At 36.8% G+C, this 15,265-nt stretch overlaps 1 protein-coding gene across 1 annotated transcript in view; it reads left to right on the top strand.

The window, feature by feature from the left end:
- Window positions 1–22: 22 nt before the first annotated feature.
- Window positions 23–15,265, top strand: part of AKIRIN2 (akirin 2) — a 30,787-nt gene continuing 15,544 nt past the window's right edge. Inside the window, exon 1 of the mRNA XM_044676372.1 lies at window positions 23–697. Coding sequence (XP_044532307.1) covers window positions 463–697 — 235 coding nt within the window. The 5' untranslated portion in view covers window positions 23–462. The remainder of the gene's footprint in view (window positions 698–15,265) is intronic.

Below are 15,265 nucleotides of genomic sequence, written 5' to 3'. Positions count from 1 at the left end.
CGCTGCCGCCTCCTCCCAGCCATCCCCCCTGGCATTTGTCCTAGCCCCACCGCACCCGGCCCTACCCGGCGAGAGTCGCGTCCCGGCTTTATACTTCGCAGGGCCCGAAGGGAGACTGGCAGGCTGAGAGAGGGGCCCATTGAACCAGGCGGAAAGACTCGAGCTAGGGCGGGGACCGGGTCAGAAGCTCCCGGGAGAGCGGGAGCTGAGCAGGAAGGAAGGCAGGCAGGCAGGAAGGCAGGCCCCCAGAAGGACCCCCACCCCACCCCGGACGCCGCCGGCTCTCGTCACCCCGGTCCCCCTCCCCTCCCGCCTAGCGCCGGTCCGTGCAGCCACCGCTGCTCCCGCCGAGGCGGCGGCGGCGTGGTCCGCGTCGGCTGCTCCTCTCAGCCGTCCGGCCCTAGGGGGTCGCCGGCTCCCCTCCCCCGCTCGCCCGCGCCCGGTTCCCTTCCGGCCCCGGTCATGGCGTGCGGAGCCACTTTGAAAAGGACTCTGGATTTCGACCCGTTGCTGAGCCCGGCGTCCCCCAAGCGGCGGCGATGTGCGCCATTGTCGGCGCCCGCCTCGGCCGCCGCCTCCCCGTCGTCGTCGGCCGCCGCCACCGCTGCCTCCTTTTCGGCCGCCGCCGCCTCGCCGCAGAAATACCTCCGGATGGAGCCGTCCCCCTTCGGCGAGGTCTCCTCTCGCCTCACTACAGGTGGGTTCTGGGGCCCCTTTATTCATTGGGGGAGGGGAACCCCCCTCCTTGACTCCGGTCCTCTGCGGCAAACATTGGGTTCCTGCTGTGTGCTGAGCCAGGCTCGGGGACACTGCTTAGATTGGGGGACCACGCCGGCCCTCAGGGAGCTTCCATTCTACTTGCCGGCCTGCTGGGGGAGGGGGCCGGTCGGGAGGAAGGAGATGGCGGGTATGGGGGATGGGGTGTCTTGCTTTCCTCCCAACCCTGTATAAAGTCCCCTGAATTATGGTAGAGTATTAGGGGTCGTGGGTTGGGGGGGGGAGGCGGGGCTTTTTAAAAAATCGGCGTCCTAGAAACCGAGACACAATAGAATTGGCCGTTTAGAGAGGGGGGTGTGCGGGAGTAAGAAGGGAGAGACTAAAGGGGCCATGGGAGGAGTGGGAAGGGGGAGATCAGGTTTCTTAGAGCCAGGGACTGGAATCGAGGTGTTTTTAAGTAGAGTAGAAACAACCGTGGTGGAAATGACTCCGAAAGATACTATCCCTCCCCCACCCCCCAACCTGGGGAAACTTGAGGCCCCTTTGGAAACCCCCGCCTCCGCCCCCCGATCATTTATTGACTGGGATTGACCGGCCCGAGCCCAGGAGGCAACACCTCTAGCTCGGACTGGGCCAGTTTTCGTGGTGTGGGGGTGAGGACTGGGGGTAGATGACCCTAGGGAGCTAGGCGGGTCTGGTATCAATCACCCACAGAAACGCCAATTCTGCTGAGGCGAAATCTATTTCTTATATGGCAGGTTCAGCAACAAAGACAATGCTCTTTGAGGGCACTGAAAGATACACCGACTTTAAGACCTTGAGCCACTCCAAAGTTTTTCTGGAGAATGTATTTGTATGTAAAATATTAGCTTGAGTTCGGTAATTAATAGCTTGGATGAGGAAAAGACTTATCTGGCCAAAAGGTGTTGGGGAATGCAACCTGGGTGTTGAGTAAGAAAGGAATCTACCCCAAGCGCCTTAGGATATTTTCGTGTTTGGTTTCGAAACTACTGAAAGTGACGGAGGGTGGGGGGTGGGGTGGAATGCTTTTTGGCTGCTTTATGTGTGCCGGGTTCCTATGCCCCCTTCTTGTATGTACTTTGAAAGCTCCAGTTCGCTTGTCACACCATTATCATCGAATAGGCTTTTGTGGGACTGAGGTGTAAATCTGCTTCCATCCTTTGTATGTAGCTTGCTTGCAAAGGTTTTGTGTATTGGCCTTTGATATAAAGCATTTGCTACTACTGACTGACTGGTTTGTGGTGACTGAGGAATGGTCACCAATCCTTTTTATAGAATGGATTAACCAAATACCCAATTATTGCCCGAGTAGCAAACCTTTGGGGAAGGCCTGATGTGAATGCAGTAACTTCCATTCTTGCTTGATTGTCCTAATTCTTTTTTTTTTCCTTTTCATATTAAGATTGCATTTAAGGTATTTTAAAGATAGCCTCAAATTTCATAGAAGATTCAAAATATATCCCACCAAAAAAAAACCTTTTTATTTAGTTTGTGTAGTATTTGAAATTAATTCATCATATACAAATAGCTTTTGAATGTAGAATTAATGGGTTTTGATTCAGCGATGTTTCCAAAATGTTTAACCTGAATTATAATTGCTTTCTGTGGGATAATAATGATCCTGGATTTATGGCTCTTAATTTTTGGCAAAAAGATTGTCAATTGGATACTTTAGTCTTATAGCAAGGAATATGATTGCAAGTTTTTTAAATGCCTTTTAGGTTTAAACATTTTTAATGAGATAGTGTTAAATGAAAATCAACCGGAAGAATCTATACTGCACACATAATTAATGCAGGTACATTTGAAAAACAGTTGTCTCTTAATTCAATAAATTCCAATGTCAAAGGGAAAACATTTGGAAGTTAAGAACTATATAGCATTTGTCCCCGAAGTCTAAATTTGGTAAAGGCAAATTATATTAAACATATGGGACTGTTGACCTCGTGTATCTATAACTTTTTTTTTCTTAGAACTTAATTCAGAATTATTTCATTATATTGATATTAGAATCTGTCCACAAATTTGGATTGATTTAGTTATATGGATTCAGCTTACTCTTTTCATCAAGGAGTACCCAATATTTTTGAAGTAATTCTTACTGACATCTACCTGAAGAGTTTGATCAGAATTTTCCTTATGTTCTGAAATTTGAACTAAGTGATTGACTTTTTTTTTCTTGTTAAAGTGGTAAATTAACCAGATTAACAAAAACATACCAGCCAGCTGAAATAGCTTATCTTTAAGTGGAATGGGTTGAGATGTCATAAGTTTCATAAATTATATTGGAGTTAATTTTAGGTATATCATTAGCAAGATTCTGTGTACTACAGTAGTTTTGAACAGCTTCCTACTCTTTATGGTTGTGCACTACTGTCATAATGAGAGCATCAGTATTACACACCAGCTATTGAAAAGCTGCCCCCTTTTAAGTTTAATGACAAAGACAAACGTATGTGTCTAGAAAACAATGTTTCTTTTTCTTTAGGGTGTATTTCTTAGAAATACTTGTGTGTCCAAGTACTCCTTAAATGAGGTCAAATCTTAGGTTAAGAAGTCAGTGAATAAACATTTATTTAAAATGTCTATTATGTACCAGGCATTAAACTAAGTGCTAGCAAAAGTGCAGTCTTATGAAAGGAGTCTTACTCTCTAGGAGCTTACAATCTAATGTGGAAGCAGACAATATGGAAACAACTCTATAGAAGCAAAAGTTCTAAAGAAAGGCAAAACATTAAAGAAACCTATAATTGCAGATTATGATGTGATTCTTTTTTTGACTTTGACATAGGAAGTACTAGAATACATCTTAGGGTTTGTCTTATAACAGCTTGAATAATTAGAATACTAAAATTAATTTTTTAGTTTTCTGACCACTTTCTCATATTGTTCCTCAGTTAACTTTTTCTGATGTTATCCCTAGGATTTACACACAGAATTTTTCATAGTTGGCTAATTGAACAAAATTTTGAGACCAAAAGAATTTAGTTTAGTCATATGTTAAAGTTTGTCCTTCTGGAAGTATCTCAAGAAGTAATTCATTCTCATCTTAGTAACTTAACCTATTACCAGAGTTGCCTCTTGAGAGCTCTCATGGTATGTTTTTTTTCTCCTCTTCAGATTTAGTATGATTCCCATTCTTAGCTTTTCAACATATCAGGCTACTATATAAAGTGTTAGAGCTTGGCATATAGTATTTTAAATGACCGTCCACTTAGCTAGGGGGATTGTGATTAAAATTTCCAAGAAGAGAAATAGTTTTTAAAACTTTAAAATAAAAAAATATGTTAAAGTTTACATTTAAAGTTACAGTTGAGGTTTGCAAAGTACTTTACATATTTTTATTTGGTCTTCACAAATGAAACTGTGAAAAGGGTTTAATTAGTGACTTCCCCATGGTCACAAGAATTTTGTACAACTTATAGAACAAAAAATACAATGTAGTGAATGAAAAGGGGTATCTAGGTGGCACAGTGGATAGAACATCAGGCTCCGAGTCAGGAAAAGCTGAGAGCAAATCTGGCCTCTGATACTCACTAAGTTGCTCATGGGGAAAGTCACTTAGCCCTATTTGCCTCAGTTTCCTCATCTATAAAATGAAGTGGAGAAGGGAATGGCAGACCACTGATCTTTGCCAAAAAAGCCTCACATGAACTCATGAAGAGTCAGAATGTACATCACTCTTGGTTGCCAGTCTATTTTGGGTATCATTAAAATTTTTATTTTCCTAAGAATTGTACCAGACTCTTGAAATCATGTGGGAATTGAGTAACTTTGGAGCTAGAAGGGATCCTGGAGATTAACTCATTTCAACAGCCTCCTTTTACAGATAAGGAAATTGAGGGACTGTAGTTATTGATAAAACTAGGACTAGAACTCAGGATTGAGGGGTGGAAGAGAAGAGAGTACTATTGGCCTTAAGAATAGGAAGACTTTAGTTTTGAGTCCCATCCTTGCCAATCTAATATTTGCCCCGGGACCCTGGGCAAAAAAAAAATCATCCTAGGTATCAATTTCCTTTTCTGTAAAATGAAGGTGCTGGAGTAAGCCACTAGATCTCCAAAGTTCCTTCTAGCATTAGTAGTATTCCAAGTCTAGTTGTGGATATAACATTTTTATTCATTCACCATTTATTAAGCCTTAGTGTGCAGAGAACATAGTGTTTAGAAGTTGAAGAGATAAAGTTCCTACCCTCATGGTACTTAGAATGAGTAGGTGAATATGAGAGATAATTGTAATGTACAATATTACATAAAAGCATTTGTTGCAAAATAGTGCCATGTAAGATTCAAGGGAGAAGGTCTTATTAATAAGACTTAAGAGATATTACTGTTACTATTGTTCCCGTTTTAAGTGTTAGATTCCTTAGGAGTTTGGCAAATGGATTGGTTAAAATTAAAATTCTTTCTTAAAAACTTATTATATCAGTTGGAAATTTGCCACTTATTGGAAATTGCAGCTTAGGGATAGCTCTGGGATTGTGTATCAGACATTGATGCAGGCTTTCAAATTGAGACACCAGCTGGCTTACATGAAGTATAAATGGTTCTAGGCAAACAAATGAGATATGTTGGAGGAGGAAGGAGTCCCACATCAGATGTAATTTATATTGAACTTAAGTGTTTTAATATTTTGTGGTTATTTAGACAGCTGTAAAGTCACTTCCTTTCTCAGTGCATTTGGCAAGTAATCTGTATGTTTAATAATCTATGCTTTTGGACTTGGTACTTCTTATTTTTATTTTGAAAATAGTTTTCACTATCTTTAATTTTCTTTGCTTATTGAAATATGCTCCATTGTGAAACTTTGTCCTTTGGTGTTGGAACAGTGAATAGAAAAAAATTCCACGGAGCAGCTAGATGGTTAGCTCAGTAAATAGAAGCCAAGCCTGTCTGGAAATGGGAGGTCCTAGTTTCAAATTTGGCCTCAAGACACTTCCAACCCTGGGCAAGTCATATAACCCCATTTGCCTAGCACTTACTAGTCTCCTCCCTTGGAATGAATACTTAGTATTGATTCTAAGACAGAAAGTAAGGGTTTAAAAAAAAGACAAGAAAATTCCGAGTAACTTAAAGGATGAATTGTATGACTAAATCAGCAGGTTTAGTAACCTCTTAAGATTTATACTGTCATTGAGTTGACTTTTTAAGGACTAAATTAAAGCAGAGTTGAGGTAGAAAAAAGGGTTACAAGTATATATGCCATTAATAACTTAGTCGTTTGCTATGTGTACATGTTGATGCAAGTTTCCTTGCTTTCTCTAATGGCTTTATAGGTAGAGGAAGCCTTTTTTTTCCTTCAGCTCAAAATTACAGGGTTTGGGGAAGAGGAGGAGGTATGTGAGATGTAGTTGGTATGGTGTGGTAACATTGGAATTTGAACTTTTAGGAAAAGAAAAATATCCTGCTACTTTTGAAGTGTTTGGGGATTTCTTTTTAGTTAGAAAATATAAGAAAATTTAGAATGTGTTTTTATATTTGGTAATGTTCTAAATAGGTTCCTTGAACTTGCATTTGTTTGAGGCTTTAAAATAATGAAAGGGGGCAGCTGGGTAGCTCAGTGAATTGAGAATCAGATCTAGAGACAGGAGGTCCTAAGTTCAAATCTGGCCTCAGACACTTCACAGCTGTGTGACCCTGGGCAAGTCACTTGACCCCCATTGCCTACCCATACCACTCTTCTGCCTTGGAGCCAATACACAGTATTGACTCTTTAAGACGGAAGGTAAGGGTTTAAAAAAAAATAATGAAAACCTTTTAACTTGAGAGGTCAACTACTGAGCACTTCTTCGATTAATGGAGTGTTTTCAGAGGAGACATTAGAAAAAAACCCTGGACTTTGAAGTCTGAGAGACTTGGGTTCAAATTTTTTGTTTCATTAAACTTCAGGGGACCGTGGAGATGTCTCAACTGGTTTCCTCATCTGAATTATAGAAATACTACTTTTTACCTACCTGGCTTTGCTAGAAAAGAGCTTTGCAAATATTGTAAATTGCTCAATAACTGGCATGTGTTATTTCCAATAATTAAGTTGTCTACAGCCTAAAAATCTGGGTAAATTAAAGTAAGTCAGTTGTTGGACTACAAGAGGAGGAGGAGGAAGTATGGGGTTTGGATCTTAAATTTAGTTACTTAACTGTATCACCTTGGGCAAGTCATTTTAAGTTTTGCTTCTGCTTTTCATCAGACCTTTTTATTTAATGGTATCTTGTTTTTACATTAGTCTTTAGATATACTCTTCCTTTTCCCTATTCAGAATTTAGACATCTCTTGGAATAAAGAATGAAAAGGGGGTGGGGAAGAAGCAGTTGAACAAAATTAGCCAACACACCAGCTAAGTTTGGCATTACTTGCAATATTCCACACCTGTATTTTGCCACTTTTGCCAAGAAGTTTTTTTACTTCTTGGGGAACCTAGCTTGGCCATTGTAATTACAATGGTGAGTGTTTTTTGTTTTTGTTATTTTAAGTAGTTGCAGCACATTTACATGTAATAATTGTATTTCCTAAGTTTGACCTCATTGAGGTATTAGGTAAACGACTGCTTATTTGTATCTTAACTTGTTACCTGAGCTTTACTTCTCAATTTTACTAGTTGGTTTTAAAGGTGATTGTAACTGTAAACTGCTCTTTGGTATAGACTAGAGTGGCAAACACAGTTCTTAATCTTGAGTGCCAAATTGGAAAGTATTTAACAAAATAAATAAAAATACAACAAAACAAGTAATGTTAATAATATAGTTTTCTAATGCTATATGCAGCCTCCAAGGATTCTCATATATGGTTTTAGTGGCACTTAGTTCTATTTGAGTTTGACTCCACTGATGTTGACAACTCCATCTTCATTACAGCAACATGGAGATAGTATTTGATTGTAATTGAACAGTTCTACCTTAAGATAGACACAGTAACCTTTCTTTAAGGTGCTTGAAAAAGTGTCCTTTAAAATGTTACACCTTTCATAAAGATGGGGATTAAATGTGGATACACATTAACAACTCTGGAAACCAATTTGAAGTTTGCTCCACATAGTTTAAAATTTCAGAAACTTGTTATATCCCTTTTGAGGTCCCAGTGGAGTGGAAGCTCATGGAGAGCAGCAGCAGGGGATTTGTATCCCCAGCACATAGCACAGTATCTGGCCAAGTAGGTACTTGATAAATACTTAAGTCAAACATTTCCTTAACAAAAACTATGAAGAAGTATTTTATTTAAAATAAGTTTTATGTACATATTTTTTTAACAGTTAATATTCTTTTGTTCAAATAACCAGGTTTTCTGGTATTTGAAATTTCTAAAGGAATTGAAGGATTCAGAACAAGGAAGGGTTTCAAAAGTGCTTGGTACCAGGATTTTTCATTCATTCTAGTCTCTAGAACTTAGAAAACTAGAGCTAGAGATCTTTTAACTATTCTTTTAATTAGGAAAAAAATAAAGACAAAAAGACAAAAAATCATTTGAGCTTTTCTAAAAGACTCTTTTATCTCCTTCTGTGCTCTTAGGTACAAATGGTAAATTGGATATACTGAGAGCTCTTGAAGTCTGGTTTTAATACATGTGTATGTATTATATACAACAGGTGTGTGTTTCTTGTTTAGATATTTTGGTTGTCTGACTCTTCATGATCCCCATTTGGGGTTTTCTTGGCAAAAATACTGGAATAGTTTGCCATTCCCCTCTCCAGCTCATTTTACAGATGACCTCACAAAGGCAAAGAGGGTTAAGAGACTTGCCCAGAGTGACATAGCTAGTAAGTATTTGGGTCCAGATTTCAGGTCTTCCTGACTCCAGATCTAATCCTCCCTCTCTTGTGCTGCTCACATGCTGTTTTTGGTCTTAACATCCTCCTATACCCCTACACTCATTTTTTTTTTTTTAAAGAGATGAAGAAATTTGAGGTGGGGTGAGGGATGGCAAATCCTTTTGTCCAAGAAATACTAATAAACTTTATGAGAAATAAGGACCAGAGTTCTAATTTTATTTCTTACATGTCCCTAATTGTTTGAACTTGGACTAAACTCGTAGGTGGTAATTTGCCCACACCTATATCTTATTCTGTCTTTGTCTCTGTCTATGTATCTGTGTGTGTCTATACCTTGCTTTTGGGTCATAACTGCCCAAAAAGAAATAAAAAAAACAAAACAATATAATACCACATTTGATAAATATGTGGTAGTCCCATATTATTTGCCTTTGTGTCATTATGAGTGGTGAGGATATGTGTGTTCCCCAAATTTGTGAATATTTGATTTTCTGTTTATTGGCATAAATAGGCAAGAAAAGTTTAAGGTAAATAGTATGTTCATGAAGATTGGCTTTGTTTTAAATGAGTTAATTATGGTAGTTCACATTTTTATATTAGCCTTGCCTATGGACTTTATCATTAACTTATTACAAGATCTTAGTCCTTTTTTCATCGGTGTGTGCATGTTTTTAAAAGGTCTAGACAAAGAATGAAATTGTTTCCAAAGGACTGATGATGAAATACATTTTCCTCAGAGAGATGGTAGTATGAACTGTGTGTATAGAATGTTTGCATATATTGTCAGATGTGGTCATTTTGGTTGCTTTTACTTAAATTTTTTGTAACAAGGAAGAAGGATGGGGCAGGGGCAGGGGGTAGTTATTGGGAAAAATACAGATGTATTAAAAAAATTAGAATCTTTTTAAAGAATAGTAACTTTTAAAGAAAAGTAACGTTTATTTAAAAGTATTCTTAGAATTAAACCCTTGTTTTCATTAGTGGATTAGGGTTGTTAATGATAAAGTCCATAGGCAAAGTTAGTGATTTTTGAGGGTTGTTCATCTGGAGTTTAATTTGTACAACTACTTTAAAATTACTAAAAACCCAAATACTCTAGAAAGTTATTGTTAACTATTATTTTGTTTGTAGTTGAGCAATAAATCATTCTTGAAATATTTTCCTAGCTTTGGCAAATTAAATTGCCAGTTTAACATTAATTATTTTAGTGGATATTTGTCCACTTCGTTATAGTTGGCATTTTTGTTGGCAGTCCTTTAACAGCATTGGATGGGTATGCTGGTTAAAACTTGAAAGAGGAAAAGTGATTCTAACTCATGGTTGGGTCTTGTTAACCATTTAAAATTGGGGAATCTATTTGAGATTTTAAATCAACCTTTTCCAATGCTTTTTTTTTTTTTTAAAGGTTAATAATCTCATTATCAAGCTCAACCTTTACCAATAACCCTTTATGTCATTTCCCAAATCTTGTTACTATTTTCATAATGACATCTCAGTTTCCTCTTTTCTCTCACAATTAACAACTCGTGTTCAGTCCAGTCACTATTGCCTGAACTATTGCAGTATAGCCTCCTATTTCACCTCCCTGCCTCAGATTTTCTCCTCTCATTCATACTCCAGTGATTCCCTATTATTTCTGGGATCAAATATAAACTCCTGTTTGGGATATAAATTCTTTATCCATGTCATACCCACTAACCTTGGGTATCTGCCCCTTAGGCACTTTCTTTACTTTTTGCTTCATCTTTCCCTACTCCAGTTCATTCTCTAGTCAAATTGATCTTAAAGCGTAAGTCTGGCCATCTCACCCATCTCGAACTCAGTAAATCCCATTGACTTCCTTATTACCTCCTTTTAAGACCTCCATAATTTGGAATCTTCATACTTTATATCCTCCCCATCTATCCCCAGTACTCTGTGGCCAAGTGATATTGGCTTCCTGGCCAATATATTAGCACACTCCATCTCAAAATGTGGGTATTTTCACTGACTATCCCCCCCTGACAGGAATTCTTTCTCTCCTCATCTCTGTCATTTGGCTTCTTTTTAAATTTTGGCTAAAGTGACACTTTCTATAAGAAGCCTTTCCTAAACCTCCTTAATAGTACCTTCTCCTCTGAGATTATTGTTAAATTTTCCTATCTTTCATTTGTACCGTTTCTTTCCCATTGTCACCCTCATTAGATTTTAACTTCGAGATCAGGAACTATTTTTTGCCTTTCCAGCACTTAGAATAATCTCTAATAAAATGTTCTTGATCTTACTTAATGCCCCTTCCTATATTTATAATATTTTTTATATATTATTCCCCTCTACTCTCACCATATGCTCTAGCCATACTGCCTTACTTAGTGCTTACAGTATACTCTATCTCCCATCTTTGTGTCTTTGAATTAGCTGTCCCTCAAGCTATACCTACTCTTCTGCTCCATAAAATCAGTCCTTTGTTTCTTTAGAGACTCAGTCCCTATTCTCCCTAGTAAATGTTGTCTTCCCATTGTGATGCAAGCTCCTTGAAGGCAGGCAACCAGCCTTATACACTGAGCTAATTTTAAATGCTTTTGAATGCTTTTAAATTATTTTTTTCTTTTAAAATATTCCCATATTTTTGATTTAGTCATTTTGATTTTTTAAAAGTCATTTTTCTTTATAGCTGTCATTTGACCCTGAATCCTCCCCTTGTGACAAAGACAATTAAGAAAAAAATTTGGAGAGAACTTGTCTGATTTTCAGATGTTCTGATTAATCCCTCCCTCTGCCATCAGGAAAGTATCCTTCATCTATTCTTAGGGTATTTTTTCAGTTTTTCAATTTACTCATCAGCTTCATCTTTTCTTTGACATTGTTGTCATTATGTTGTATTGTATTCTTTTGTTTATGCTTTACATTTTATATTAGTCTTACAGATCTTCTCAAGTTTCTTTCAATTCATCTGTCATTTCTTAGTGAACAATATTTTTTCACTGTATGTATCAAGTAGGTTTTTTGTTTGTCTGTTTTTTATCATTCCTGCAGCAGATTGGTGGCTCAGTGAGTAGAGAGCCAGGCTTAGAGATGGGAGGACCTCCTTTGACACTCTCCAGCTGTGTGACACTCAGCAAATCACTTAACGAGTTACCCAGCCCTTACTCCCCCACTCTTCAACCAAAATGTATTTTTAAGACAGAAGATAAGGATTAAAAAATTTTTTTCCTAATAGATTTTGTGAATCTATTTTTAGTACTCTGCTGCCACAAAAAATATTTTGATTTATAGTGGACATTTATTTCTTTGACTTTCTGATTAATTCTTTCAAAATCTTTCTAAAAACAAATCAAAGTAATAAGGAAAGGAGATTGATTTTTAAAGGACTGTCAGCACAATTTTCATCACATAATTGACACTAGTTTTGGAAGGAATTGTTTATTTAATCCTTTAAGAACTTCAATGGAATTGACTTGCCAGTGATTTTTTCCAAAATCTTTAAAGCTTGCTTTAAAAAAAAAAAAAAGGTATTGAAAATAACAAGAAAAAATGTTTTGTTCATAGGCATTTATTGAATATACTAATACCTTACTATTTAAAACATTTTTTTTATTTAGACTATTTTTCCATGATTCCATGATTCTTGATACAATACCCTCTTCTCCCCAGCTCTTTCCTCCCTCCTCCAGAATCCAACGAGCAGTTCCACTGGGTTATACATGTATCGTTGTTCAAAACCTATTCTCCATGTTATTTGTATCTGCAGTAGCGTGATCCTTTAGCATACCTTACTATTCTTGAAGCTACTGCCACCTTCTTGCTAGAAAAAATAATAACTATAATAACTTTCTTCTAACTAGCAGAAGAATAAGTATCACATTGTTTTCATGAATGGGATGTGGATAACTTGGAAGAAGCAGTTGGCCTTTTATAAGAGGGTAATGCTTGATAGACTGACCTAATTTACATGCCAATGATTATTAACTACTAGCTCAGTCATTTCCTAGAAGAGTCCTTGGAAATTAGATGGAAATAATCCTGATGTGGCTTGGTTTTTTGAAAAATTGTAAATCTAAAAGAAACAAATCTTCATAAATTAAAAAATATTACTGGTGAATACACAACATGCACATTTTCTTAATGATTTCCCAATGCTTGTTCCACAAGTGTGTATTTGGAGATTTGTTAGAAAAAATATTTCATGTCTCCAATTTCTGAAATATAAGTGTACAAGATGTTAGTTATTAGGACCTATAGTAATTTTAAGGCTGAACTTGAAGTAAAATTCATTACAGACTCATGTGCAGTTTGGGGTGGTGCTTTCTGATTGCAGTTTTTGGTTTGGGGGATATAAAATATTAACATAGGACAATTAGTTATTGTAATTGATGGCATGCTAATTTACACATTTGTACTTTTTTTAAAGGTTATATATAATTAATGCTTTTCATCAATAGATTAGAGTCTAAAAGAGTATCATAAATCCTCTTTTTATCATAACTTAAGAAATCATAGGTGTACCTAGTAATAATATCTAACATATAATTCTTACTGTGCAAGACAATATGCTAAGCACTTTCCAAATATCATTTAATCCTTAACAACAATCTTGAAGGACTACAATTCTCAAGTTCTGGCTTAGGTGATCTGTGTGGATGATGGATAAGGATGAATTTATATAAGATTTTATTATTTTATTAAATTCTCTGTTCAGTCTTGAGAAAAGTAGGTAGTGATAACTCCCACTACATATTTAGACCTTATCTTGAATAATTTGGTCAAAGAGAGGTAAATTGTAAGGAATCTATTGCTTTCTGAATCAGGAACATCATTTTCAAAGTGAGTCACATTTGCTCCAAAAACATATCTGTGAGCTTTCTCATTAAAATTTTTTTTAGTTTTTCCTATACTGATATCAAATATAAATGTACGTATTTGTTAGGTACTGGATGTTTGGGGTTCATAGGATTTAGGATTGTAATTCATGTGGGACTGTGTAACTTATAGGGCTTTCCTTTAAAACCTAGTTTTAAAACAGAACAGAACCTATCAAGTATGTTATGAGCTTTCTTTTCCTCATGGAAACCACCTGCAGCAACTTCATTTTTTTGTTTAGTAGTAAATAGGGGTCTATATTTTAGGAGTGGTGAAATGCTTGCTCTAGTCTGTATAAAAATCTATAGGCAGAACTGGATGGGGCCGAGAAGCCTCTTTATTTTATACTTAAAACTAAGGTGTAAGGTAACTGATCCATAATTATTAGGATCATTTATATTTATAGTTTCTTTTTCTTTGTGGAATTGACCTGTAAGTTTTACCTCCCCTTGGAAGAGGGTTGCCAGCTTGAATTGGTAGGAGTTTCATCATCTGTCAGTTCCTTATACCAGTAAAGTAATAGGTTTAGTATCTACCTATTCCTTGATTGTAGAGGAAAGATTAAATGGGTAGTCTGTTTTGAAAGAAAGGTAATTTTTTAATTTAATTTTTTTTTTGGTGGAAGAACTAATGCATCCTGTGGGAATTAGGAGTCTTTTTATATAACAGAGTAAGGACTTAAGTTGTAAAGGAATGATTTGAACAAAAAGTAAGCTAGATTAAAAAAAAAAGGCTAATAATAAGCACTCTCATTCTCTCTCTATTTGAAAGATTTTGAAAGCCTGCTAGAGGACTGTAATTAAGGATTATGTGATCATCAAATCTAAGACTTCATCCCCATTGTGTTGGGTCCTGTTTCCTCTCCCTTCCCCAAAAGTGGCTAGTATACATTTAGGTAAAATTCTTTAACAGAGAGGGAAATCGTAACCTTAAATTTTTACCCTTATTTTATATCAAAGTGGTATCTCTTTCCCTTCCTCCCTCCCATCTCCCCTTCTCTGTCCCCTGTCCCATGTCCCATCTCATTCTTACTTTCTGTCTTAGAATCAATACAAGGTATTGGTTCCAATGCAGAAGAATGCTAAGGGCCGGGCAGTTGGGATTAAGTCACTTGCTGATGGTCACACAACTAGGAATGTCTGAGGGCATACTTGTTTGAACTCGGGTCTTCCAGATTCTAGGCCTGGCACTCAATTTATTCACTGTGCTACCTAGCTGTCCCCAAGGTGATATTTTAAAAAATTGATTTCCTCTCTTTTTTTTAATACTACATTCATTTCTCCTCAGTTCCCTCTTTCCAGGTGAAACTCTTCCTTATAAAGAAAAGCACTTTAAAAAAGTTAACCAGCCATTCCATATCAATAGTTTCTACCTCTGTTTAAAAAAAATTTATATTTCAGTATCAAATTCTAGGCCTGAAATTATTATAGTTCAGAGTTCTGTTACTTTTTACTATGGTTTACATTGTTATGGTTGTGTATAAAAGGCTTATGTTTTTTCCTCAATTCCTTTTCATTTCTTACATTCATATACCACAATTTGTTTAGGGAAATTTTATTGAAAAATTTTTTAAAATTAGTACTTGAAGAGTGCAAGAGGTTAAAGTGAAGATATAAAAGATTTTCATTCTCTAATTAGTGGACATCCATTTTGTTTATATTTTTTGCTATGAGAGTGCTTCTGTGATTTAGTTTGTTTATATAAGTATGACTTATCCTTTGGCATTAAAATTCTTGGGAAATATACCTAATAGTATCAGTATGAACAATTCATCCACCTTTTTGTATAGTTGTTTAGATTTTAATTGTAACATATAATTTTTAATCCATTCAAGATTCTGCCAGCTCCATTTCCTTCCTTCTTTCTTTCTTTCTTTCTTTCTTTCTTTCTTTCTTTCTTTCTTTCTTTCTTTCTTTCTTTCTTTCTT

The sequence above is a fragment of the Gracilinanus agilis genome, chromosome 4 (genome assembly GCF_016433145.1).
Source record: "Gracilinanus agilis isolate LMUSP501 chromosome 4, AgileGrace, whole genome shotgun sequence".
In the NCBI taxonomy this organism is placed as follows: domain Eukaryota; kingdom Metazoa; phylum Chordata; class Mammalia; order Didelphimorphia; family Didelphidae; genus Gracilinanus; species Gracilinanus agilis.
Note: the sequence above shows the minus strand (reverse complement) of the source record. Positions and strands in the feature narration are given on the sequence as shown.